Here is a 27,731-nt window from a genome sequence, read left to right as displayed (position 1 = left end):
CTTCAATCTGCAAATGAGCTTGATGAAATTGCCCCCATGGATCTTTTTGTGTCAAATCCCGAGCCAGAGCTGCCTGATGGTGTACACAGTGATTGGCTGCCCCAGGCGAATAATACAGGCTTTCCCCGGAGAGGCATCGTGGAGGCCAGGGGCAGCAGACATTAGCCCAGGTCTCTTCCCCTGCTACCAGACACTCCTGGGGCTGGTACTGAATCATGACCGGCAGGCAGCGCTAACAAATACATCAGGTCCCTAAGGAGGACCGGGGTCTGCCTAGCCTAGGGTCCCAGACTCAGCTCCTCCTCCCCATCCTCCCCCCCCCCCCCCCCCCCCGCCCTGACCCACAGCCAAAGGCAGCAGAGCACAGAGATGGAAGGTTACACCTAGCTCCACCCTTAATGGGCTCCATTTGAGTCTTTCATCCAGTAATGCCTATTAAAATCACAAATTCGATAGTGTGCTTTTTAGATAACACAGCAAATTAGTTTGCCCAGGCTCTAAATTAAGCTGTGACATTGTAATAGTTTGCCAGCGGATGCCTCAGGTACGAGAGGCAGGACATCAAGATAAAAGCACGTCACACTGCAACTCCTAAAAGACAGAAAATGACTCCTCCTAAGTTCTGTGCTCATTTTTTTTCACTCATCATTCGAGAGCTGCATGCACATTCATACAAAAATAATGAATCGTACTGATCACTTTGGTGTTTTTGTTGCTGTGCTGAATTATGCAGATGAATGTGAATAAAAGTCTCAACTGAGCAAAGCCATAGTGACTTAGCTTTGGTCATCTTCTGGTTTTTGATGACCTTGAAATTGATTACTTTGGACATCTGTGTTTTGTGCTATCAAGCCATTCTAGCTTTGTCTGAAAAAAATAATCGCTGTTGGTTGGACAAAGGCATGGTGGCAATATAAAGCTGCCTGGCAACAAGGGAAACACCTCAAGCCTAATGTGTTTGATTCACTGATTTATTTTTCACTTTCCAGTCTATTCACAGTCCACACACTAGCTATAGTTTATCGATAGCGTTGTGATAGGGGCATAATTGGATTACCTTACATAACAATAAAATCCTCACTTAATTAACAGTTAATCAATGAACAGTTCGCTTTTCATCAGGTAGTACAAACCAGTCACCTTGCTTGAACTTGAGCGCCCTGATGAACTTGCACTGCCTGTCCCCATTGGACATTATGTCCTAAACCGACATCATCATAGCAATCCGACCAATCATTGATGTTTCTCACAGCAGTAATCTCATTCCCGAAATGAACGAATGATGTGCTAGTGTTTGAAATGTGACCTCATTTCAGATCCGTCCGCTGCTCGGTCAGTCAGTCAGCTAGTCAGATAGATAAGGCAGAGGGAGAAATGGAAGGGAAAGTGAGAGTCCCCTTGTCTTGTCCCTTGACATGTCATCTGCAGGCTGATGTGATCGATGTGGCAGAGAAGCCTAGTGGCACCGCGGCCATGGCAGTGATTAGCTGAGCTAAATGAGCCCATGTGGGCCGCGTCGGTCCCTATCGGAGCACACTAGATCAAAACGATAGCTTCCAGCAAACTGCACTGCATGGCAACTAGCATTGATCCATGGCCAGGGCTATCTGTATGTCTCTCTCTCTCTCAATCTCTCTCTCTCTCTTTCTCTCCCTCTCTCTCTTTCACCTCTAGTCATTCCACTCTCATTTTCTCTTTCTCTCTCCTTCACCAGCTGATGAATACAAAATGGAACAAACTCAGTATTATGATTGATGGCCATGGTTACTGGATGTGCTACTCAACCCAATAATCTATGTTCCTATTTTTATCTCTCTCTCTCTCTCTCTGTCTGTCTCTCTCTCTCTCTCCCTCTCTCTCCCTCTCTCTATCCTGTAGTTGTGTGAATGTGCACGTGTCCTCAGACAGTGTGATTGAGGAGAGAGGCGGGACTTCACTGTGTTTGGGGGCAGACCTACGCGTCACACACCAATGATGGAGAGGAGGAGGACGGATGCAGCGCTGCTGGTGTTGCTCCTGGGACACCTCATCAGCGCACTGGAGGTCCCACTAGATCGTGAGGCAACAAATCACACTAACAGCACATTCAAATCCTACAGAATTCAAATGCATTGATGTTAGGTCTGAGTCAGTATCAAGACTTTTCTCAAAATGATTATTAATGTAAAGGGTTCTACCCCAAAATGCTTCCATTTTGGAAGGATATAATTACATTCAGTATCTCTAAACACACAGATGAACTAAGGACTTACCTTATTTATTTATTTTGCTGTCAGTCATTTTGTAAGAGTCAGAGTCCTGTTTTTTGAATGGTTTCATTTCATTTAGGAACAAAACTCTTCAAATACTGTGCTGTACTTTTGCAGCAGTTGCCTCGGTTGTGCAAAGCGAACACTGGTTGACCCAGTGTTCCTTGGTTTGACTGATATGGAAAAGGAAAGCGTGTGCCAGATTTACTTTCAGGCCTGTCTGAAGTCATTGTGGTATTAGATCTTCTACATATTGCATGTTTGGAGCCACTGACCAATGAGTAATGCTTGGAGTCCATTGACCATTGGAGGCTGGCGTCCCTGGTCTGGAAACTGGCCTCGTCCTAACCTTGTTTGAAGCAGAAGTAATATGGGAAGATATTTTTCACCACTAATGTCTGGTTCTGTTTACTGTCACAATTTTTTTGCTGATTCTTGGGGGAAACACCAAAGTTCTGGAAGGATGTAAGTCCCAAGCCAGTGTGAATTCACTGCAGAGGTTGTGCAAGCAGTTTTTTGTTGGTGCATTAAGGGATATATTTTATCCTGTTTTGGCATTTGTTAGTTTATTTTATGTTTTGCGCTTCTGCGTGTGATTTGGAGTGAACTTGATTTTGCATTTTGCATTTTGCATGCAATGCTCTCCTTGCCTCTTTGTTTGCTGTCGTAGTTGTGTGTGTGTGTCTGCAGTGAAAACATTTCCCATAGAGCAATACTGCAAACAGCATGGGTTCTTCGTGTCATTTGTTTTGTCATAGCCCATTAGTTTTCTTCCCACCAATGACAGGAATACATTAAACATAGGATCATTATAATGAAGTGAAATGTACCTGAGCGTTCTGCATGCCTTTTTTCCATTCCACAGGCTGTGAGAGCTTTCTGTATTTGTCAGCAAACATACTCTGATTAAATTCAGTGTAGTAAGTCTGCATGTGATTGGTGCTGACTGCTTGTGTGGTCGATGCAGCGACAGAAAAGAGCTTAGTTATGCAGTAAAGGTCATGATTGAATATCAGCCTCTTTCTGATCGCCTTTAGTGCCGCAGCCGCCGACCATAACTCACCAATCCCCCAAGGATTACATCATCGACCCACGAGAGAACATTATCATCCACTGTGAGGCAAAGGGGAAGCCTCATCCCAGGTACGACTCTGTCTGAACCATTATTTTGCATTCAGATATGCTGCTATTCAGAAAAATATTCCAGGCATGGATTCACTCATACCGTGCCATCGCCTACACTGTCAAACCCCAATTAAAAGCTTAAGATGACAGGTGGCAAGGTTAAAAAATGAATTAAATACATTTCTGATTTATCTTAATTTACTAAATAGAGCTGGTGTTTTACTTATAAACATGCTGCCCTTGCCTGGGCTGATTATGATAGGCTGATTATAACTAATGCTATGCTGTTAGAAGGGGTTCACTTTCATACGGGGATGTTATTTGAATACTCTACCTTTTGTCATTTGAGAGATGTTAACACAAAACAAGGCATACAAAATTATGCCGCCCTCCTCCCTCCGATTAAACAAATGCCCCCCTGATTAATTTGTTTGTGTCAGCACTGCACACACACACACACACACACACACTACAAGTCTCATTTTTCAGCTATTTCAGTGTTCCATTCTATCCTAATCAGTAAACATTTCTCATACCCTTTCCCAGTACTTAGGCCTATGACAGTGCAGTGCAAATACTGGCCTTGCGCTTCACCAGATTAGCATAAAACAATTTTGTTACCTGTGAATATTACCTACACCGTTAATAACACTGACCTGGTCGCTTCCTCAGCTTCTCCTGGACCAGAAATGGAACCCACTTCGACATCGACCAGGAACCCAAGGTCACCATGAGGCCGCGCTCGGGGACCCTGGTGGTGGACATCAGTGGGGAGAAGGCCGAGCATTACGAGGGCGTGTACCAGTGCACGGCCAGGAACGAGCACGGAACCGCCGTCTCCAACAACATCGTCATACGGCAGTCCAGTAAGCAGCGCGGTTTCATTTCTATTGGTGAAATCATTTCTTCAAGTCATTTTCTTTTCCTCCATTTTATTTATATCTCATGCATATATCTCTGATAACTCATTGAAAATCATTTCCCTCTTTTTTTTTTCTTTTTCTAACAAAATAAGTTGCGTTTTCCGTCTTCAGAGCAATCTTCCTGGAAGGTAACAGTTGCATGGGGAAAGCAGCATGTTTGTTTCAGGATTGAGTAGTGGATAGACCTGGACATCCCTTTGTATTTTTCCTCTTGCGTAATGTGATACAGTCAAGCTAAATCCCTTCCATCTCGCCTCGTCACCTCTGTCATGTCAGTCGCGGTCCATTAGCAGCCCGTATTTCATCCAAGTGTGTTTGGGATTATGAGTCTCATCCATTGACCTGTGTATCCTTACTCCTTCTCCAACCAATCCAGGGTCCCCCTTGTGGTCGAAGGAGAGAAATGAGCCAATCGTTGTTCAGGAGGGCGTGTCCTTGGTGCTGCAGTGTCGACCCCCTGCTGGCCTGCCCCCTCCCATCATATTCTGGATGGACAATAGTAAGCACTTAAACCATGGGATGATGACTTTTTAGATACATGAACACACTGCAACACACTGTTGCTGACAAAGGTGACTTGACAATGACGTGTCCAGTATGTCTCTTAGTGGTAATAATCCTTACTTTATGTGTCGGCTGTGCATATCTCGAACAGCATACAATTGAACTGTGAAATAATCCTAGTCAGTGTTTCTTAAAGGTGTCATGTGCGGCACTTTAACATCAACAAATCATTACCACATTAATTTTGAGACATTAGTATAAATACCATAAACAATCAAGACCATTGCTGAGAAGATTGGCATTTTACACCCAGTGTCAGATTTCTTGCTGGACTGCTTTACGGCACAAAACAAGAAGCTAAATGGAGCTAAGGCAACCGACAAACAACCATCCAAACAGCAGATGGTGAAACAAATAAAAGGCAGATGGAAAAATCACCTCCAACATGTTTGACCTTTTCAGTAAAGTAAACAAGAAAACAAACACATGCGGTACGATGCCAAGCAACATCCTCTTTGCAACTGGAAGCAGTGGGATTTATGGGAAATGTGGTCTTAATTCTGAGAAACACCAGCATTAACAATACCACAAGTGTAAGATAGAGACTATCAATCATCTCAACCATCATCTCATTTGTTACTGTAATTATACTAAGGAATCCCAATTAATCTGACAATGATATACTGATGTTAAAGTAAGCAACATGTAGCATCTTTAATGGGACTGACATGTCTTCTAATTGCTTTTCAGACTTCCAGAGACTCCCTCAGAGCAACAGGGTGTCCCAGGCCCTGAACGGTGACCTCTACTTCTCTAACGTCCTGAAGGAGGATTCCAGGAACGACTACATCTGCTACGCCCGCTTCCCACACACACAGACCATCCAGCAGAAACAGCCCATCACCGTCAGGGTCCTCAATCGTAAGTTTGTGTGCTCTGTGTGTGTGTGTGTGTGTGTGTGTGTGTGTGTGTGTGTGTGTGTGTGTGTGTGAGAGAGAGGGAGGGAAAGATAGCGAGATAAAGTCAAATCCAGTCAGCGTGGAATGTGCTAGTATGACTGAAACAAACAGAATGTGACAGAGTTTGTGTGTGTGTGTGTGTGTGTGTGTGCGTGTGTGTGTGTGTGTGTGCGTGCGTGAGAGTCGGTGTACTGAATGTGAATGTAATGTGCTAGTATGACTGCGTAGGAGGAAAACAGCATTTCCTATCTCTGATCCCATCCTCAGAGACGCCAGTGGTAGTCGTCCCACTGAAAAGACATATTGTCAGCGATCTCATGGCTCGCTGCATTATCTGCAAAGCAGCCGTTCATTTTATTGCTTCTGCGAGGCGTTCATACGCAGTCTCCGCCAACAACAAAGACTGTTCTCATTCAGCCATTCAGCATTTACAGTCAACTGTTCCCACTTGATTTGTAGACCACATGCGATGATCATTCCTCATGTATGATTTGAAAGTCATTTGAAGTTATTATTTTGAACACTCTCATGTTAAGTTGTCAAATCACTTATTTTTTTCTTTGGTATCGCCTGATGATTTCAACTTGTGGCATGTTTGATTTTCTGTTGTGTTACAGTGGATGCAATCAATGAGACAATGGCAGCTTTTTACAATGACACTGATTTATTTAGTGGTGAGTTTTGGCACCCCCTAGTGTTTACCCCTCCCTAGAGCACCGAATACTTGCTGTCACCCACTAACATTAACCCTTAAACCCAAGTACCCAGTTTAGTTCTCTTCCCCTCCATTGCTCCTGTTCTATCCAATCAAAAACCTTTTGTTAACTACACACTTTCTCCTTTCAATAGCTTAAATGTCCATTGCATGATGGTTCCAGTATTGGCTTGAAATTACCTTGTACTATCTTGAAAATGAAAACAGAGCTTTGAAGAAATATTATTCTCATTGGCGATGAATTGATTTAATCTGAACATGATTCTGGACATATGCTTAGATGAAAATGTTCCTTTTTCTATTTCCCTTGATCTGTCAAATGGTCAACGGCTTTTACTTATCTTATCTCTTACTTATTCCCAAATAACTCTTCCCACAACACTGCTGCCCTCCCTAATTTTAGAGTCCACCTACTTCGTAACCTCTCTGTCACCAGTCATTTCCTCCTCAGTTCATTTCTCATTGTTTGGAAGTCTCTTTGTCTGACTGATATGCTAAAAAGGCTCCAAGAGATCACACAGAGGTTAACCTGCGACGGATTCTCATTGAATCACTTGCATACCATTATTCAACATTAGGTTGTTAACATTTATCATCATTACCATCATTATAAACAATCTCTTCAGCTTTTGTTTGACATTATGTGCAGATTATTTGTTCAACAGTTTGTACATGATCATTCATTATTAGAGAGAGCAGTATCTTCATCATTTCTCTGCTGCTAAATTCTAGACATGTTAAGTTCATTACAGTCTTTATTATACTCCCAGAGGGTGATTGATTGGCAATAAAAGGCCACAGCAAACATGTAACATGGCTATAACATTTACACACAACCATAAAATACAAGAATAGCGGTCTGCATTGAAGTGCCTTAGTGCCTGTGCAGTGCCTTCTACAACAGAGGATTCCTTACAATGCAAAGTACAGTTAGTGAAGGGAGGTTGGTGAGTGTGAAGGGCCTGGATCGGGTCTGGATCTCCACTGTGGTACTGACTGAGAGTGCAGAGAAGACGTAATCACTTTACCTGTGGCTGTGTGTGTGTGCGTAACTGCAGAAGCCCCTGTGGATGAGAGGAAGCCATCCTTCCTCATCCCATCTGGCCCCTCCAGCTCCAAGATGGTTTTGAGAGGACAGGTGCTGGAGATGGAGTGCATTGCCGAAGGACTGTAAGTGAAACTGTTTAGAAAGTGTGTAGAAACCACCATCATTTCAATCCTAAAATAAATGAAATACCCACCGGTGTGAGTGTCATCATCCCTCTCTCTCTCTCTCTCTCTCTCTCTCTCTCTCCCCTCCCTCTCCCTCTCTAAATCCAGACCCACCCCTGACATCTCCTGGACCAAAGTGAGCGGTGAACTCCCGGCCAAGCGCACATCCTTCCTGCACTACCACAAGACCCTGCGCATCGTGAACGTGTCAGAGTCTGATTCCGGAGACTACCGCTGCACCGCCGGGAACCGGCTTGGCTCGGTCCACCACACCATCCGCGTCGCGGTCAAAGGTCTGTCTGTGATGAAACGCCCAGGGTCCCATCAGGCCATCCACCATGTGGCGGCTCTCTCACTCTCCCTCTCTCTCGCTCTCTGTCTTTTTATTCTGTCTCTTTCTCTCCCTCTCCATCTCATAATTGATTTATGCACAGATGCCAACAGGGCAGTGTGTTCAGTGATTAATTCTCCTGCCTTCTGCTGTGCTCTGTTCTATTTTCAGCTGCTCCATATTGGATCAGTGGCCCTCCCAAGAACCTTGTTCTGGCTCCCAGAGAGACTGGTCTGCTGATCTGCAGGGCCAGTGGCACGCCCAAGCCCACCATCACCTGGGCCATGAATGGCATCCCCATTGAGAGTGAGTGCAACCTGTTCCTCTGCCTAAAACACACTGTGCTTAAATAATTTATTTTCCATTCATTTTCCTCAGAAGCATAGAGTTGTTTTATTCCATTGTATGAGGCAGGACATTTGCGCTCACATAAATGTTCCTCTGTTTCATCTTTCTCAACACTGGACAGGTGGCAGGATGGCCTAGTGGTTAGTGAGGTTGTTTGGTCAAATTCAAGTTTATTTATGAATATAGCCCATTATCACATGCATGTCCCAAAGGGCTTTACAGAGAATGAGCCTAACTAGATCTAACTGCTCAACAATCAGCCATAGAACAAACTGATATAGCACAAAAAGGAAATCAGGAAAGATTGCGAATAATGGGATGAATAAACTATATCACAAATCCAAAGTAATCTGACTCGCGAGTTGTGCATTCACGAGACAGATAACTACAATGATGTAGTCGGTACTGTCCACCTGTGTATCCCTGTTATCCTGAAGTTTGTCTCTACAGAATCCTCTCACCAACACTCATCCAGAATTCATACAGCCGTAGTTATATCTGTATATTTTGTTATCCATGAACAGATTCCCCTAAGGATCTCAGCAGGAAGGTGGAGGACGACACCGTCATGTTCACAGACGTGCAGAGCGGATCAAGCGCCGTCTACCAGTGCAATGTCTCCAATGAATACGGTTACCTCCTGTCCAACGCCTTTGTCAACGTTCTCTGTAAGTTCATTACACTAGGGTTGCATTCCATTTGTACTGCGATGCTGCAGTTCCATTTACATTGATTTTTTGAGCATAATAACATCTCAATAATTACTGTTGTTTCGCTTCAGCTGAACCGCCCAGAGTGCTGACGCCTGCCAACAAAGTCTACCAGGTCATCAGAAACCACCAGGCCTTGATTGACTGCTCTTCCTTTGGGTCACCCATCCCTAAAATCACATGGTGAGTTTATGAACCTTGGACAGGAAGAACTCAGCCTATTGTTCTTTGTGTGTGTACGTGCACGTGTGTGTGCTTGTTTCTTCAAAGGCTCAAACCCAGCGGTTGCCTCTCTGTCCCAGGTTCAAAGACAGCCGTTCCAGCACCCTGGATGGCGACCCATACATCCTGCATGACAACGGGACTTTAGAGGTCCATGTGGCTCAGGCACGAAATAGTGGCAAATACATCTGCGTGGCCAGGAACACCCTTGGTATCTATGAGAATCATGTCTACCTGGAGGTCAAAGGTGAGAGTGAGATCTTAATTCTGCTCTCAAAACTCTTAAATTCTTTCCTTCATTACAAAGTGCAAATAATAAAATTTCAATGGAGAGTTTGTGAAATTGTGATGGGCAAGCTATCTCATTTGTGGCTACTACAGCAGAATAAAATGTAGCTAATGTCATGATTCATTCATTCATTCATTTATTCATCTCTTCTATCTAATAAAACATGGACGGACATTACAGTTTGATGTTTCTAATATAAACTTTTGAAGTCAAACCATATTACATACACACTGGATGGGCTTAAGCTTTGATGATTCTCTAATGTTATTAAGTGTGAACTCTGCCTGACCTCCTTCCTCCCCTCCCATCAGAGCCGACCCGCATCCTGAAGCAGCCGGAGTACAAGGTTGTCCAGAGGGGCCGGTCGGTGGAGTTTGAGTGTAAGGTGAAACACGACCCCTCTCTCATCCCCACCATGACCTGGCTCAAAGACAACGGAGAGCTGCCTGATGATGAGAGGTCAGTGAGTTTTCTCTGTCTGTCCACCAGTAATGTCTAATCTAGCCAGCATCTGTCTTTCCTTTAATGAGATTTTATTGTATTTTTGCTCTTGTACATTGGTGTGTGTTGTTTGTAACTTTTATGCCTTGTCATTGATTCTGCTTTCTTGCACAGACCGGAATTTTTAATCTCAATTGGTCTACCTGGTTGAATAATGGTTAAATAAATCCACAGAGCTGATGGTGCTGAACTTGTTTGTATATGTGTTTTTGTTCATAGATTCATTGTAGACTCTGACAGCCTCACCATTGCCGATGTTGTAGAGAGTGATGAGGGGGTGTACACCTGTATCATGAACACCACACTGGACCACGATTCAGCCAGCGCTGAGCTCACTGTTGTCGGTATGTACAAATTTGTAGAAGCTCTATAGTACTGTTACTCTGAAAATAACCTCACAAATTCTTAATTTTAAAGTGTAATCTCTCTCCATCTCAGGTCTTCCCAGATAAGTGAATCTGTCCAATACTTTGCTTACACAACAGAACGCCTTTCAGCTCTTCAAGGTTAATTGCCTGAGAGTTTACTTAAGAGGGTTGAAGCGGATTTAGTCGAATATAATGTCAGCAGCATGAATATTTGATTGTTGCCTTCTTAGCAAGCCAGATTATCGCCTTTGTTTTCTTATGGTTGACTGACCACTTAACTCCCTCCTTCACTCCTACCCTCCTACCTGGCAGAGGCCACACCAACACCAGCTGTTGCCTACGGTAAACCTGCAGCACACATGAGCACCCAGATGTGCTATGCTCTTATGGGCTTGTGTTTTCCGTGGGAACTGCCTGTCCAAATCTGTTTAGTAAAGCATGCTGTGGCCTGAACATGCGCTGTGTTTGTTTGTGACTATCACCAGCATCTGGTTTGGCAGACAGATCAATATCTTCTCACTTTGATTTTTTACAACATTGATTGCTTTGTCTTTCAGGTGTTTTTTTTTCGTAACATTCTTTTTGAGAGATTATATTTTTCCATTTTTACAAAAATGCATAATGTTTTGCATGTGTTGCACCATTGACAGCACATTAAACATTTAGGCAGGGGGAAGTAATTTCCACTGCCATTGGATGCAAAGCTAGTTTGTAAAGCTGGCATCTCCCCCTTGTGCCATTGGGGATCTTTTGAAATGCAGCATTTCAACACCGCTCATTTATTCCAAGCATGCATTCCGCTTTATCATTACAACTCCAAAACATGAGTCTCAATTTAGCCTCTCTACTGAGCCTGACACTCTATTTCATGCAGGATGATTATGGAAGATACTCAAGTTGTGCATCAGTTGTTTCATATGCACGATGCTCTGTCTGCATGTGTATCATCTGGGCAGATAACATTGCCAAATGGAACATGAAAAGAATGTTGACTGAAATGTTTACTTGGTTGCACCAACATACTCAGAATGTAACCAGATTTCCTCTTTTGTTTTGCTCCATCTGTGGCATGGCATGATCCATTCCCATTCTGTAACTGAATATGAATTCAATGTGTGTGAATATCATCCCAGTCCGGTGTGTTGATGTTGCCTGATGTGCTGTATCTGCCCCAGATCGACCCGACGCCCCCACTGACCTGGAGCTGACTGACCAGAGAGAGAAGAGTGTTCAGCTCACTTGGACCCCCGGGGATGAACACAACAGTCCCATTCAGAGTATGTCTTAAGTGTGTGTGTGTTTGTGTGTGTCTGCATCTGAGTCTGTCTGTCTTTCTGCTTGCCCGTCTCTTGCCTTTCTGTATAGGTTTGTATGTGCACATGCACATTACCCAAGCTGTTAGAGCCATCTGGAAACATTTTTTAAATTTTCGGCATTTAGCTGACTCTTATCCAGAGCAACGTTAGAATGAGATTATATTTATAGATCACCACAATTACAAGCAACCACTAATATAGACTGCAAAGGTCAGGCCCTTCTTTTCCTATTGCTTCTTGCGAATGAGAAGCAATAGGAAAAGAAACATTAAGTTCAGTTAAACTGAGTAGAGGGGGGATATCATGCAGTGGTGACATGAGGTACTTGTTGAAAATATGAATTTTCAGCCTACGACAGAAGATGATGACACATGGTAATGGTGTTGACACTCGTTAGAGTACTCGCTAATGATGTTTACACTATCCTTTTGATAGGTCTTTAGTCTTACAACCTGTGAGAAAATGGTGGTGTCTTATACAGTGGTCTGTGATATTGTTCATTCTATTGTTAACCCTACTGAAAGACATTAACACATTGACACACACAAAACATTAAGACATTGCGTTACCCTAAAAGCTTGGAAATCATTCCTCCATCTAGCAAAATGAGTTCTAGTGCATCTGTATACAATGCTTGATCAACAATGCATAGTACTTTCTAAATGTATCTTTTGTTTACCCAGAATTCCTGATCCAGTATGAGGACTCTCTCCACCACCGTGGTCACTGGCATAATCTCACCGAGGTCCCTGGAACCAAGACGACAGCCCGCCTCAAGCTTTCCCCCTACGTCCATTACACCTTCAGAGTCTTGGCTCTCAATGCTGTGGGTCTCAGCCACCCCAGCTTCCCCTCCAGGATGTACAAGACCAACCCTTCAGGTAGAAGCTCAATCACTTGGATGATTATATGGTTGCTTATTGATTTATGAGGAGTTTCATCCTGTAACATGCACACACTTAAAATTCATCAGTCGATATTTTAAAAACACAGATAATCCTATCCTCGAAATCATAACTGTTTTGTAACTAAATGTATTAACATGTCTCATAACTTACATAGAAATCCATAATGTACTTTACTTCCATGTCAGCAATCATTTTCTAAGTATAGGTGTCAACTTATCCTCATTTTGGAATGAAACTCTTCATATATTGATCTGTGCCTCAGGGAAAGATTCCTCTGCCTTTCCTGCTGTGGCCCATTTAGGGTTATGATGTTTTGTTGTGTCACTATTTTTTTTTTTTTTTTTTAGGTCCAGATGAGAACCCTACAGGTGTAGAGGGATTTGGAACAGAACATGACAATCTTGTTATCACATGGAAGGTAAGAAAGAAATATACAGCTGTTTGTTTCAATCCTAAGTCATTTATTGATCTCCAGGGAGTAGCAACGATGAAACACAGAGTGTCCTTGTAATATGAAGCAGCGTATTATTTCATTATTGCCTGGGCTTCTGAGCTTTCTTTTTTTACTCACTTATTTCTTACATCTCTCTTTTATTATTACCCACCAGAATCCTATATAGTGTACAATGATTCATTTTATTCATATTCTACTGCAAAGAGAGTTACATTTAGACTTTCCTTCCTCCAGCCGCTGTCAGGCCTCCAGTCCAACGGTCCAGGGCTGCAGTACAAAGTGATGTGGAGGCAGAAGGAGGTGGAGAAAGATTGGACCTCTGTGACCGTGGCTAACGTCTCCAAGTTTGTGGTATCTGGAACGCCCACCTTCGTTCCGTATGAGCTGAGAGTTCAGGCCGTGAACGAGTACGGCGTCGGACCTGAGCCTGCTATCGCCCACGGCCACTCAGGAGAAGACTGTGAGTTACACTGCTGCTTTGGAAAAAGTGTGCACTGGAATTTTTCTGAATGCTAAGGGACATCTCAGTCTTGTATATGTCTAGTCTAGTCTAGTCTAGTCTAGTCTAGTGTTGTTTATTTATAGCCCTTTAACACAGTCAAGTCTCAAAGGGCTTTACATACCATCATATACAGTACTACATCATACATACTGTATATACTACATATATACACATCATTTACTGTGCATCCAATACTAGGTCATATACATCATATCATATACCATAATACACACAAACACACTCATGCCTATGGGCAATTTAGAGTCTTCAATTCACCTGACCTGCATGTTTTTGGACTGTAGGAGGAAACCCACGCAAACATGGGGAGAACATGCAAACTCCACACAAAAGGACTGGGTTATGTCATTTATTCAGTATGTTCCTTATTGAATTTAGCTGCTTACTGTTGTGTTCCTTGTCATCCTATAGTGCCAGTGGCAGCTCCAGACAACGTCCAGGTCTTGGTACTGAACAGCTCTCTGGCAGAGGTTCACTGGGATCCTGTTCCCCCTAAGGCAATACGGGGACGTCTCAAGGGATACAAGGTATGACGCACCACATGCAGTGTAACATGCTCAACCCCACCCACCGTGACATACACACAAACACACACACACACACACACACAACTCTAACTGTATCTCCCAACTGTATCTACCAGGTGTACTACTGGAGAGAGCGCAGCCTCCACAAACACAACCCCCATCATGTGGAGAAACAGATCCTGACCTTCAGTGGAAACCACAGCCATGGCATGCTGCCCGGCCTGCACCCCTTCAGCCTCTATTCCTTCAATATCAGAGTGTACAATGGCAAGGGAGAGGGCCCAGCTAGCCCCAGCCAGCAGTTTGAGACGCCTGAGGGAGGTAGGAGAAGGCGCACACTCTATTCTTTCTCTTTCTTTCTTTCTTTCTTTCTTTCTTTCTTTCTTTCTTTCTTTCTTTCTTTCTTTCTTTCTTTGCATTTTATCAGAAATTATAACACTGTCTCTTAGCAACGACCATTCAATCATTCGATAAAGATGTTAGTTCTCAGTAGTTTTTTGGTGATGAAGTAAATAGGTTATGATTTATTTGTCTTTTCTGCAGTCCCAGGGATTCCATCTTCCCTGACTGTCACCAACCCCAACCTGGACTCTCTAACCCTGGAGTGGGCTCCTCCACATGACCGTAATGGACGGCTCACCGGCTACACCCTCAAATATCAACCAGGTGAGGCTCAGCTATAAGACAGCAAGAGATTGGATCATAGCAGGAATGGAACTGAGTTTAATTCATGAGACAACTTCCAGGATCGCCTTCCTTCATGTAGTCTGTAGTTTTATATGTCTTCCTTTTGCACGTTGCTTTGTATCATCATACTGTAGAACTCAAATCATAAAACAGCAAGGAATATTAGGGGTTAGGATAGTTTAAGAACATTTCAAACAAGTAATTTTCCGTAAATTACATTGGCACAAATTAACGAATCAACCTGTGTCACTCCTACCTTCTATTCCTGAACCCTACACCTCTTTGCTCCTAATTCTTTTACTCCCACCTTTCTCATCTTGACACCCCAATCCTCGCCCTTTACCTCTACCCAATTCATATATCTCACTATATCCCTACCTCTTCCACCCCATCCCATCACTCTATTGCCCCATTTCCTTGTCACCCGTCCTCCACCCCTGTAGTCAATAACTCCAATGAGCTGGGCCCAGTGAAGGAGGTGGCCCTGCCCGCCAATGAGACCTCCGTCACATTGCTCAACCTCAAGTACAGCACGCGCTACAAGTTTTATTTGAATGCGAAAACAGTCAGGGGAGCGGGCCCAGCCATTTCACAGGAGGCTGTCACCATCATGGACGAAGGTAAGTCATCAAATATAGATGGCTGGAAGGAAATAACCTAAACACATTTCTTCCAGATGACAGACTATTTCAGTAGATCAGTATGACTTATTGCTATATGGTTCAGGTAAGATGGTCCAAACATGCCATTTATCTGTCTGTGTGGTTCACATTGAGGATCGCTCTTCCAAACATCAAAACAGCGCTTTTTTGTGAAGCATGTTGTTCTGTTTTTGTGCATTTACTGTTTAGCCAGAATATTGTCATGTGAGTTGTGTATGTGCAATGTTCCTATCAGTCTACCGGTGCGTATTTTTCACACAGTATTTTTCCATAGCATGATTTACATAAGCTCTTCATCAGTGGAGTGTCCACTAGACATGGACACTCATCGTCCATATCTAGTGGAACATGAGTGTGATCCAGTTGCATTATTACACAAGGTGACCCATAGCTGTATCATTCCCTCTCGGACCTATCAGTTTAAATCCAGTGTTACTTTACGCAGCATGACCACATGAATGTCTCACTGGTACATATGGAGGAGGGGGGGTCGTCCTATAATGACCCCTGTCCCGTTTGTTGTTTCTTTGTATCCCGTTTCTCTCTACAAGCTCTAATATCACCGTCTGCAGTAGATGTGGGCACAGGTACCATGTGGTAGCTAGAGTGTGCATGCTTTACAGATACAACTAGCTTCAAAACCCAGCACCGCAAGCATGCACTCGTCTTCCTTTTTGAACGATTTCCTCTCGCCTCTATCAAACCGTGCAGCCCACCGACTGAAACCAAAGGCTGGTGAAAAGTTAAAAGCCGCATAGATAAAGATGCCGTGTGACGTGTGTGTCCTTTTGATGCTGTGTGATAAAAACTAGATGAGTCTTCTTTTCAAAGCGCGCTGTTGCTTTCTCTCGCTGTGCCTCTGGCGACTTTGACCCCTTCTCCCTTCCTCCACGGTGGCTGCTGATGATTGTCCGTGTCTGGTGATGCTTCCCCTCTGCATGGCAGGGGTTTGCTTGGCATGCCAATGAATAGACTGCACTGTGTATAATCACTCCACTGTCTGCGGTGCCTCTGCCTGCGGTTTGGTGTTTGTTGCCGTGTGTTTACGTCTGTGTGTGTCTCTCTCTGTGTGTATGTGTGTGGTGCGGTCTTTACCCTTCTCCATGTTGTTTACAGGGAACACCCAACCCTCCCATCCCATTGCACGGCCTCCTCCACGCCACCCACACCACAAGGGTACAGATACTGCTGTGATCTTAGTATCTGATTTGTACCTGAATCTGATTATCTGATTAGCTATGTGTATTCTGTAGTCTGTTGGTTTACTCTCTCGATTTGAAATTGCTTGGCTTATTGACAGATAAGTGTAGGATAATTGAAGAATTGGTGCTCCTAAGAGATTTAATGATGCTGAGAATGTATTTTTTGAGAGCAAAGACTTGACTGCAGATTTGTCCCTGTTTTTTATGGGGAAGCATGTAATAGGACCACAGAAAAGCAATTATTTGCCAGTTATTGATTTGTCCTTTGACCTACAGAACAAGCTTTATGGTTGTCTTTTCTCTTGTGTGCTCAGTGCGGCCTGTGACTCCTGCTTTTGGGAACGTTAGCTCCTCGGTGGGAGAGGACGGGACCCTGATCAGTTGGGAATACTGGGGCCCGGAGAAAAATGTTTATGTAGAGTACATAGTAGAAAACAGTAAGCCATATACTTTTTATTTCTGCCAGTTCTGCATAGGTGGCAAGAGACTCCTACTTCATTATTGGCTTGTGCAGGTGTATGGAAACATTGGCAGTCATGTCGAGGCTCTTGCCAATGTGGGCCCAGATGTGATACACAAGACTGTCTGTGATTGGATTGCTAATTTCTCAACCCTACTAGAGCTCTGTGTGTTTCCCGCAACAAGCTCGCTGGAATTTATGTAGACGAACATTATAAAAAGCAGCACAAATATCCTTTGTGTTGTGCCAATTGATTTTGATTGAAGTGCTCTCTATTGTTTTTATCCACCTGCAGTGAGGATGAAAAGGCATATTCTGCTTTTGTAGTATGGTTCTCTCTCACCTACTGTTTCATGAATACAAGCAGGGATTATAACCATGGATTCCAGTAATTTAGCAAATGCTGTTATCCAAAACATAATCTTGTGATCATCAGTCGAACACATTTCATGATTAGGTCCCATCCTTAGTTCTATTAGGATCACCACATCTATAATTCATTAGTAGACCTAATTTTTTTGTAGAGCTCCATAATTCCATAAACACAAACCATAGACTTAGTTAAATCTAATATAGATAGCTTTGACTTCAGTGTAATCCCATGCCAGTAGTTGCTATTTCGGCCAGTTAGTTCACAATTAACCACTGATAAAAAACCATCTCTGCATGATCTCCATGGCCCATTTGAAGTTTGTTGCCTCCCTCAAAAGTGCCTCTCTTCATGACCATCCCTCCCGCAGGTGAAGGTGAAGAGGAGTGGCAGAAAGAGTATGTGAACGGCTCTCAGAACTATATGCTGAAGTTAAAGGAGGGCCTCTCCTATAGGGTGCGTTTGGTGGCCAAAGGTCACTCCGACCAGGCGCCGCACCACTCCGAGGAGCTAGTTGTCACGGTCCCAGGTGAGGCAGTTCCTGGGCGGTCGCCTCCACCTTGGCCTGGCCTGGCCTGGCCTGGCCTGGCCTGGCTGGCGTGGCCTGGCCTGGCCCTGTGTTGTGTCTAGAATGTGTGGTAGTTTGTGCCGTTCTGTAACTATAACCCGGTCAAGCATGGGTTTAACAGATCTGCTGTGGTCACTCTGTATTCCAGGCATGTGCTGTAGTGATGTAGACACAGTGTATAGTGGCGTGCATGATTGTATGGTTGGATTTCAACATAATTACAGTCAGCGCTGTAGACTTGGTAATTAGAAAAGGTGGCTATGATTTCTCATATAGAAGATCAGTATGTGTTTAGTGTTTTAATACCCAACCTAATTTCACCTTCTATTGTGATTAACTTATAAACGTATGTGTGTGTGTGTGTGTGTGTGCGCCTTATATGTGTGTCTGTGTGTGTGTGTGTGTGTGTGTGTGTGTGTGTGTGTGTGTGTGTGTGTGCGTGTGTGCATTTGTGAGAGAGATAATGATTGATTTCCTCCAGCTGCCATTCACCTTAGATTGTGTACTAATGTGGCTCCAATAATGTGTTTAACTCATTGCTAGCTTAATCCATTGAGATGTTTAACTTCTCTAACATAAAAGCTGTGTTTTTCAGTAACAATGTGCAATTATAATCCACTTATGAACTGAAATCCCTAATTAGTAGATACTAAAAGAACGCTTTTTCAACTTTGAGTCGATGTTCTATGTTTGTTTAGCATATAACTGTGGATAATGGTTTCTCTAGATTCCTTTCATAGGGAAAAGATACAAGTCCAGTCATTAATGTTTAGTCTTCCTCTTCTCCTCTGGCCAGCTGTGGCAAGCAGACAGGTGGACATCGCCACGCAGGGCTGGTTCATTGGCCTCATGTGTGCCATCGCTCTCCTCATCCTGATCCTCCTTATTATCTGCTTCATCCAGAGGAATAAGGGAGGGAAATACCCTGGTGAGACACACACACTCAAACTTACACTTCAGATGCTTTATGTGCAGATATTTGATTAAATTAGATAGTAAACAGGTTTCAAATATTCTTGTTTAACGAACATTTAAGGACACAAAAGGCCTTGTCACCACCACATGGAATGGCTAATTATTAGAGACTGAACCAAATTTTGCTAGCTGTTTGTTGTTTGCCCACACAAATACATGTATACACACACACTCATGCACACACACACAATGTCACAGGTGGGGATCATGGGTCATTGCTCTCCCCTCCACCACTGTGCTTCCAACACACTCATGAAATTCATCAAATTACATATTCCATGTAAAATGATTGAATGTATTTTTGTCACTTTTGGTATCCACAATATGATATATTGTGTATGCTATGTGTTTTATCGATCTTAGGAAATTAGGGTGTCAAAAGCAGCAAAAACACTGAAAACATACTGAACATCTAAAACTGCAGGACTGCTTTTTCATTCACATTCAATCTCAATGATGAACAGCTCTTAACTTGGAGTCTTGAGGCCGATAAAAACCCTCTACTTCCTCTAGTTTGCTTGGTTATGTCAAATTTTGCCTCATCTCTTCCCTCCAGTGAAAGAAAAGGAGGACGCACACACAGACCCAGAGTTCCAGCCCATGAAAGACGATGACTGTACTTTTGGGGAATACAGGTGAGAGAAAGTGACTCCGGCCTCTGGAGCCCCCAGAGCCTATTTACCCATGAACCCTTGCCCCATCCCCCCTGCTTTCCTCCCAGACCTGCTCCCTCTGGCTGGGCTGGAGTACAACAACCCCCCACCCACCTCACCCCACCCCCACCCCTTGCCCTCCTCCCAACCCTTACAGCTGACCTCCAATTAACACCCAGGACCACCAATCACAGAACATCCTAACAACGAGAAGAAGTGCCCCCCTTCCCCCCTCTGAACTTCTACCGCAGTAAAGCACAAGAATTTTCTCTTTGTTTTTCTGGGTTCTGGGACGTCATGGATGGGACATACTGTTTGTGTGTGTTGGACTGTACATTGTGTGTGCTTGATATGACAATGTAGTGTCATTTGAGAAGCAGGATTCTTCAGGTTCTGGGGATTAGGGGTTTGGGTATTTTAAAACTTTAAATAAGTCTGTCAGGAAAAACAAGCTAGATTCATTTGCAGCATTCTAATTCTGGCCCCAGGCATTGAATCCCATTACAACTAATAAGCTACTCATATGCATTGTATGTACAGAATATAGAGTATTAACACTTTGCCTAGTGTATTGCTACTTACATACACAACCCTGATATTACTGAAAATCACTGAAACTACCGTCCCTGCTAACTAACAGCAGTTATCTAGCTATGCTTGCTAGTATCCTCTTTCTCAGCTGCTTCTCCAATCGCACGCAGAATAAAGAAAAAATTAAGCACTTTACTTATGTATAGCTAGCATTTTTCAATATTCTTTTCTATATGTCAATTTATAAGATGGTTTTGCTTTTATATTTGATATTACTTTTTGTATTATGTATACATAAATCTGTTCTATGGATTTTATGCTGTGATAAATACATATTGATATATAATATGTGATATGCATGGTGTGAAGACCTGATATATGAAATTTGCTGTAGGCAATAATGTGTTGAATGAAATTATGAATATATATATATAAATATATACAGTATATAGATGTATATGGATCTAATATGAAATTATCGGCATGTTTGAGGGAAACAATCATCACTGAGTGTACTAGTGCTGATTAATGCTGTTTATACCAGGCCAGTAGCCGTTCTTATAACACCGTTTAGTTTGTGATCGTAACATGAGGCGCCTATTTACATCGCAAGGGGACCTCTCCTATGGACATCAATTCAAATAACACAGTAGACAATAAATCACAAGGCAAAGTGTACAAATATAGTGCCTTTGTGAGAGTATTCTTTATAGCCGTGCCGTTTCCTTAAGGTCAACTGGAACCTTATGTCAATAAAGGCATAACTTAACTCAACCGAGCTGTTCTTGTTTGACTGCAGGAGGGCAGAAGTCCAGACTGTGTACTGTGTAACGCGTAAATGCCATAAAGTGTCTGTACTTTATCTGTAAAACCTTCTGTAAAAGTGTGTGTGCATAGCATAATCCTCCCCAGGAGTGACTGTTGTGTTGTGCGGGATCTCGGCTGGATCTCGCTGTCTGATCGCTTTGTTCCTACGGCGCTCTGTTTATGCAAGGGTGTAGCTCTCAGGGAAGGTAAGGGTGGGGGTGAGGAGGGGTGGGGTGGGGTGGGGTGTGGTGGGTGGTGGGTGGGGGTGTTGAAAGCCCAGCATGTGAGGAGGATAGTCACTGCCGCTGTGGAGAAAAAATGCTTGCTGTATGACCATCCCAGGTTTCCACTGCTGTCATCAAGTTTAATATTTGACCATAAAGCCTTCATAATCGTGTCATGCACAGTAAATAGTTGTTTTTACAGTATGTCAGGTTTACTGATTTTAAGTCACTTATCTATGGTTTTACTGTGTACAATATTTATGAAGTAGTAATGTGTTCTTTACTGACAAAACTATAATATATCATGTTTATTATATATTATTTTTAGATGTAAGAACTTGCAACATGTCAGCATTAAGACGGCTTTATGATCTCGTCTCATTGATGTTCAAATCATGTACGTGGAATCTCGACTAACTGATGTCCAAAGAAAGCTTTCTTTGCAGATTCTTCATGCATTTTGCCAATTTGTGAATATCATGCTTGCTTTGGGGGATGTTGGCTGAAACCTTGCTTTTCATGTTTTATTCACACCATTGCCTTGGATTTTCTGTTTTTCATTGCAACCTCTGTCTGGGGGAAAATGCTTATGTCAAACAACACGTTTACCACTTCATGTTTGGTTTCAGGGGGAATTTGAACAGGGTATGACTGCTTGAGCTACATTCCCCTGTTGCCTGATGGAAACCAACTAATCATTCACAGCTACCTTTTTTTAGATACGGAGCAAGCCGAATTCAAATTTGCTTCTTGTACAGAGAACAGGAATGTTTGCTGTTTTGAGTTTACACTTACACAAATATTTTTGATAAAAAAGGCTACAAATGAGCCTCCCTACTTTACAAAAGTCAATCAGCAAACAATTTTACCATTACCTACTGTACCAAACTTAGGTTGTGGTAAAAGTTCTATCGGCAGTTCAGTGCTCCATCTAAAAAAGTGATCACTAATCTCCTTATTGCATCTATCACATCATTTCACCTGTAACACCTGCATGTTATTTTCTCCTTCAGTGACAATGAGGACCATAAACCATTAAAAGGGAGCCGCACGCCGTCTAATGGGACAGTAAAGAGAGACGACAGTGACGACAGTTTAGTTGACTACGGGGAAGGAGGAGACGGACAATTCAACGAGGATGGCTCGTTTATCGGCCAGTATAGTGGAAAGAGTGCCAGCAGGGAAACTGCTGAGGGCCACGAAAGCTCGGAGGCCCCCTCCCCTATTAATGCCATGAACTCCTTGAACTCATTTGTGTAGCCAATAAGTCGCTCAGACAGACAGCGGACACCAGTAGGAGGCGCTGCACTGACTGGTCAATCCCCCCCCCCCCCACTCCCCACACCTCTCTGAGAGGGCTGTCCCATCACCGCATGGCTTTATAATCACATGGCCACCCCCGATGTCACACTTGAGACATGAGATACTGTTAACTCACAGAAAAGTGGAGACTAGACTGGAGGAATGTACGTTGTCACTTGGAAATCTTATATGGAGGTTTGGAAATCCTCGGCTCATTTTAGCCCAAGCAGCATTTAGGTACTAGTTGAACCGGACATCTATCTCTAATACAGTGCATGAAAACCCTCATATGATCTGCAACCATATATTAATTAACACTTTGAGATTAACAAGTATTGCATTCTGACCGGGAATCTATTATGGACTATGCAGTGGTCGCCTGAACTTTTTTTTTTTGGTTTTTATCGGTCATTATATTGTCTGCTATGTTAAAAGAGTCATCAGTGTCTTAATGGTTATTACTCCATGTTATTTTAGACAGGACAGAAGCTTGTACAGGAAGCTGTATTTAATAATGTAATTCCATCATGCATTTACAGTGCCCAAGGCAGATAATGTACAGTGTGTATATGAAGTGAACTGTGTGTAAAGTGACTGTAGGGAGCAGCATGCGTGAGTTTGTGTCCATTTGCTGCATTGATACATCCTCACGTCACCGATCTGTTGAATGCCAAAAGTGCTCCTGTGATGGAGGAAGCTGAAATGCTGCATGGCATGTCATCACTCACAGCCCGTGACCTCATGTCCTTTTGCCCTGCATGCGACCTCCTCTGATTGGTTGCACCTCACATGAGCTTGATCAGCAGGCCAGTGGGAGGCCCTGAGGGTATAGCGGCTCGCCTGCGGTCTCGGTTTTGCTTCCCATGAGTTATGTGTGGTGCTGGGTCGCCTTCAGCAGGTAGTGCCTTTCTTCAGAACACTGATTCAATTCTGACTCGCTCACAGAAATACACGTCCCAGAGTTCAGTGACTGGAACAGAGACAGAGCTAGGACTGGAGAAATCACACCTCGGGATGGATGAGTTAAGCTGGAGAAGAGGACTCAATAAAGGGAGGAAAAATTCATAAAGTCATCTTTTTCAGAGAAGCCTCCCAAATTACACCTTGAGATACGGGATTAGCCTCGATTCCACCGAGAAGCTAAACGCACCCATGTTGGACGAGACTACAACATTGTTAAAACCTTGTTCAGTGCATTTTCAAAGTCTGCAGTCATCTGTAAAGTGTCTGATTGTATTTCTGCAGTGTATGAATGTATGGATATCTGTGAGTGTGTAGATGTGCGTGTGTATGTGCGTTGATACATTATTAAATTCCTTCTAGGCAAAAACTGTTCACTTGTACTAACTAAACTTGAGGGCCTTTGGATGGGATCAAGATTTATTTTCTCTTAACTTGCATCAAGTTTTAATTTTTTTTTTTAAGATATGTAGAATATTTGTTGAATTTGTAAATATACCTTAATTGACTGTACAGGGACAAGCGGCTTATGAGGAGCTTATAAGGCAGCCTAAGAGGCAATTTTGTGCATGAAATGGTTTAACTTGTTGATAGGGCTGTATTAAATATAGACTACTTCTAGAGAATATATACATACTTTCATTTGTTTTCTTGCTGTGCACAGTGTATATTGTACTATAACTAATTGGACAGAAAGTTGCATATGAGTTTGAATTCTGATGGTATTCTGCTTCAGATGTCAGTGAGTTTGTTTCTGGGGTTACATCATTTTTGGTATCATATGACAATATGTTGGCTATAATTACATTCATGTACAGAACTTTATTATTCTGATTTGTGTCGGTTATACAAGCAGTACCAAAATACTGCCAAAACCATACTCTTTTGTGACAGTATTGCAAATGGTTTTGTATTTAAAAAAAAAAAAAAAAAGAACAGATTTGTACTAACAAATACTTTCTCTTTCTCTATCTCTCTATTTAAGTTTCTCCATTTAGTGCAAGAATGAAATTCAAGCAACTGGAAATATAATGAATGAATAAATAAATATAATTATCCGCTTTAATTTCAGTTTTCAGACTCTTCACTCAAAATGTCATTACCCTTTTTCAAATGAGTGATGCTTTGAAAGGCATGTGATTCAGTGAGCCATAAAAATCCTGGTATTCAGTAGGTGCCTGCTTAGTGCTACATAATGTAATCATAAATGATTCATTACATAACATAACGATTATGTGTCATTTCGGTATGCTTCTCTCCAGCTGATTCAATGGCGATAGAAATGAGCTTCCGCAAGGATAATTATAATTTCACACTCTCACGGCAACAGGAAATACTGTGAGCTATTAGAGTGTGTGTGTGTGTGTGTGTGTGTGTGTGTGTGTATGCTTGGTGCATGTGTGTAGGTGTGTGTGTGTGTGTGTGTGTGTGTGTGTGTGTGTGTGTCTTGGCATGGCACTGACACTAACACCTCCTGTTGCACATGCCTGGGATATATTTAGAGCTATGGATCTGAGGAGGAAATGGTGCAAAAAACAAACATCAGCTCACAGCTTTCCAACATTGCATGACAGGAACAGGTAAGGGCAACGCGCAAATGCCCACCCACACACCATACACACACACACACACACATACACACACACACACACACGCTGAAGCATACAGTGAGCTGCGACGACACCCCATGCAGTGAGCAGGGGCTGGAGGCTGTGTAAATATGGCAGCCTACTCCTGCTACAGTCTCCTTAGTGTGAACCAGCTATAGAAAGGCCTTATGGAACACGACAGTTGGGCTCCATCTTTTTGGCGCTCACTTGTGGCACTTCCATTTCCATTACAGTCATATTGTCAGGGTAATAGCAAGAGAGCAGCCGTGCCATCTGGTACATTACACAGCGATGGTGTCAGGAAGCGGGGAAGTCTGGTGGGTGTCTCTTGGACATACTTCTCTCCCTCTGGCAAGGACACTTTGCCTTCTGTTCAAACAGGTTCACTAATTCCTTTCCCTGGGTAAATTTGTTTGGGATCTATCTCACGGGAGAGTTCGCAGTTAATAATAGCAGTAATTAAAAGTGGAATCTTCTTCCAGATTCTTGGATGAGGTGGGGTAGATGATATCGATTTAAAACATATTTTTTAATTTTTTTTGTTTTTTTCAAAATGAATACACACTCTACTCTAGAATTTGATGGATGAGTGCATAAATGTCTATTGCAATTGCTTGGAATAATGTCTGTATTATTCATAAATAAATGAACAAAACAAAGACCTTTTCTGACTTTCTCAAAGAGCCGATGACCTTCTACTAGGCTACATAATGAAATCTAATCAACTTGCTTGTGTTTTGACAGATTTTCCCTCTTGACTTTACTGCCATCTAGTGATATAGAGGCAATTACACTAATGAAAGAAAAACGAGCAACAGGGTTGTAAGCACTGTATTGGAAATGCCACGTGATACGCAGGATACTGAAACCTTATGCTGCAAGCCCACAGTCATCAGCACCCGAGTCTGTTTAGTAACAATCATCAGTTTTAAAATTTCAGGCAGACTTCACTGTAAATGTTGTTCTCATGTAGAGGGTAATAGCAGTTAGATAATTTCACGAGGCCACTCAAATTCCAAATCCAAATATTCCTGTGCCATGACATGCTGTATCAAAATATGCTGAATTGCCTTACATTTTGCCTCACAGCCTGTAAGCCTGTGAACTTGTTTTGCCTTCTGTTGACATCCCCACTCCTCGATTACATGCGCTTCCTGAAAGAGGCTTAGCTATTTGTTTTCATGACAACAGAATCACATTATCCCTACGTTTATTGGTGATCATTGCCACCAAAGCAGCAGCTGCCCTCCTTCCCCTCTGAACTCCAGCCCCCCCCCCCCCCCCCCCCTTCCCCCCCTCCCTTCCTACCATCTCCACCCCTCCCTCCTTCCCGCCCCCCCGTCCCTCCATCCAATTCTCAGTGGATTCATTCTGTGTCGGCAGTATGTCTGCCATAGCATCCATTAGCCATTCCCGCCTCCTCTCAGTCCAGCTCCTTGATTTACTGCCGGGCGGAAAGCCTGCTCTGAATTGATGTATTGCTGGCTTTATGTCTACCTCCAGTCTGTTTTCAATAGAAAAAAGATAATTACATGGTGCTGTTGTGATGTCCTGCTTTTGATCAATCTGGGAGTTTTAAAGCAGAGCGTTCGCAATCCCAGATGCTCCTTGGAAAGACGGTGATCTTCAGTGTCAACAAGCTTCCCACTGAGACATTATGTAGAAAAAAGGATGTTACACACAGGTATTATAAAAACTCTATCATCTATTTCTGGTATTTTTAAGTGTGTATGGAGCTTCAGGGCATCTGTTCCTTAGATGTAAGTGGCAGACCCTTTGTGTCTCTATGTAAATTTGCCCTTTTCTGCCAGTCTGAGAGCTGGGGAGGATAATTGTTTATGATTACTCTGTGACATTTCCATATGGCTGACGAATGGTTTGCCAACACACACACACATCTGTCAAGAGACCGTGCCGTTTGAGTCTGAATGCTAGGGGCCTTTTCGTCTGAAATTGGAAACCCCTCCTGAAATCACCCCTTCCAATACAAGGGTATCATTTCCCCACCGCTGTTTCTATCAAGCTGAGGAGGCCATTTCCCTGGGGGACGGTGAGCTGATATGGTGGCAGATATCAGTCCGTGGCCGTTGGATGGATGCTACATAAAGTGAGAGTGCTTTGTTCTATTGATCTGACATTAACACCCTCCGTCTCCCCCTCCCCCCAAATATCGTCATGACGATAGGATTATCACCCCCTCATCACCCCCATTCGTATTCCCGACGCTCCCCTACTGTGTCCCATGTGGATTTGGACTGGGAGGGGGATACCTTTGCTTGAGTCCCAATGGGGATCAGTGGGACTAAATCACATTTGCCCTCCACCCCCTCTTCTTCCTCCTCCAGCTCCCTCCTCCCTTACATGAGGCAGATAGATGACAACCACCTATTCTTTTCTCCAGACAGCAGGGTGTTTGCTGTTCCTCTTACCCACCCAGGAGACTGGCCTTGTAACAATGTCATTCACAAGCAGGATCCATCTCTATTTGCACTGCCATGTTCTAAGAGGAACAAAAGTGTTTGTCTGAGATTGAATACAC

General features: G+C 43.1%; 1 protein-coding gene across 19 annotated transcripts; it reads left to right on the top strand.

Annotated features, from left to right (window-relative positions):
• Positions 1-1,971: 1,971 nt before the first annotated feature.
• LOC139642953 (neuronal cell adhesion molecule-like) lies at positions 1,972-22,580 on the top strand. 19 transcript variants are annotated; one of them, XM_071518023.1, is made up of 28 exons: positions 1,972-2,056; positions 3,287-3,392; positions 4,047-4,240; positions 4,674-4,796; positions 5,552-5,722; positions 6,378-6,434; positions 7,534-7,645; positions 7,796-7,980; positions 8,190-8,324; positions 8,891-9,034; positions 9,148-9,259; positions 9,379-9,545; positions 9,899-10,046; positions 10,308-10,432; positions 11,632-11,733; positions 12,456-12,653; positions 13,028-13,098; positions 13,369-13,594; positions 14,066-14,181; positions 14,298-14,502; positions 14,725-14,847; positions 15,312-15,488; positions 16,082-16,117; positions 17,047-17,169; positions 17,939-18,091; positions 18,927-19,058; positions 19,662-19,740; positions 22,334-22,580. In XM_071518023.1, the coding sequence occupies exons 1-28, from the start codon at positions 1,972-1,974 to the stop codon at positions 22,578-22,580; spliced, it is 3,852 nt and encodes a 1,283-aa protein (XP_071374124.1). The 19 variants fall into 19 exon arrangements, with proteins under 19 accessions (XP_071374124.1, XP_071374122.1, XP_071374128.1 ...); XM_071518021.1 differs by lacking the exon at positions 16,082-16,117 and adding an exon at positions 10,769-10,798 and having other exon boundaries at positions 17,933-18,091; XM_071518022.1 differs by lacking the exons at positions 1,972-2,056; positions 16,082-16,117 and adding an exon at positions 10,769-10,798 and having other exon boundaries at positions 3,353-3,392.
• The last annotated feature ends 5,151 nt before the right edge of the window (positions 22,581-27,731 follow it).

Source organism: Centroberyx affinis, unplaced genomic scaffold, assembly GCF_046629955.1.
Source record: "Centroberyx affinis isolate AG114_WGS23_722 - 3 ecotype Tasmania unplaced genomic scaffold, CSIRO-AGI_Caff_v1 ptg000549l_1, whole genome shotgun sequence".
NCBI classification, from domain to species: Eukaryota; Metazoa; Chordata; class Actinopteri; order Beryciformes; family Berycidae; genus Centroberyx; species Centroberyx affinis.
This window is presented reverse-complemented; position numbering and strand designations above follow the sequence as displayed.

Excerpts from the sequence above, each read along its gene's own strand:
- LOC139642953 (XM_071518023.1), top strand. The coding sequence starts at position 1,972 with ATGATGGAGAGGAGGAGGACGGATGCAGCGCTGCTGGTGTTGCTCCTG. Across the intron at positions 14,182-14,297 it reads GACGTCTCAAGGGATACAAG|GTGTACTACTGGAGAGAGCG; the intron begins GTATGACGCACC and ends TGTATCTACCAG. Across the intron at positions 19,059-19,661 it reads TAAGGGAGGGAAATACCCTG|TGAAAGAAAAGGAGGACGCA; the intron begins GTGAGACACACA and ends TCTTCCCTCCAG.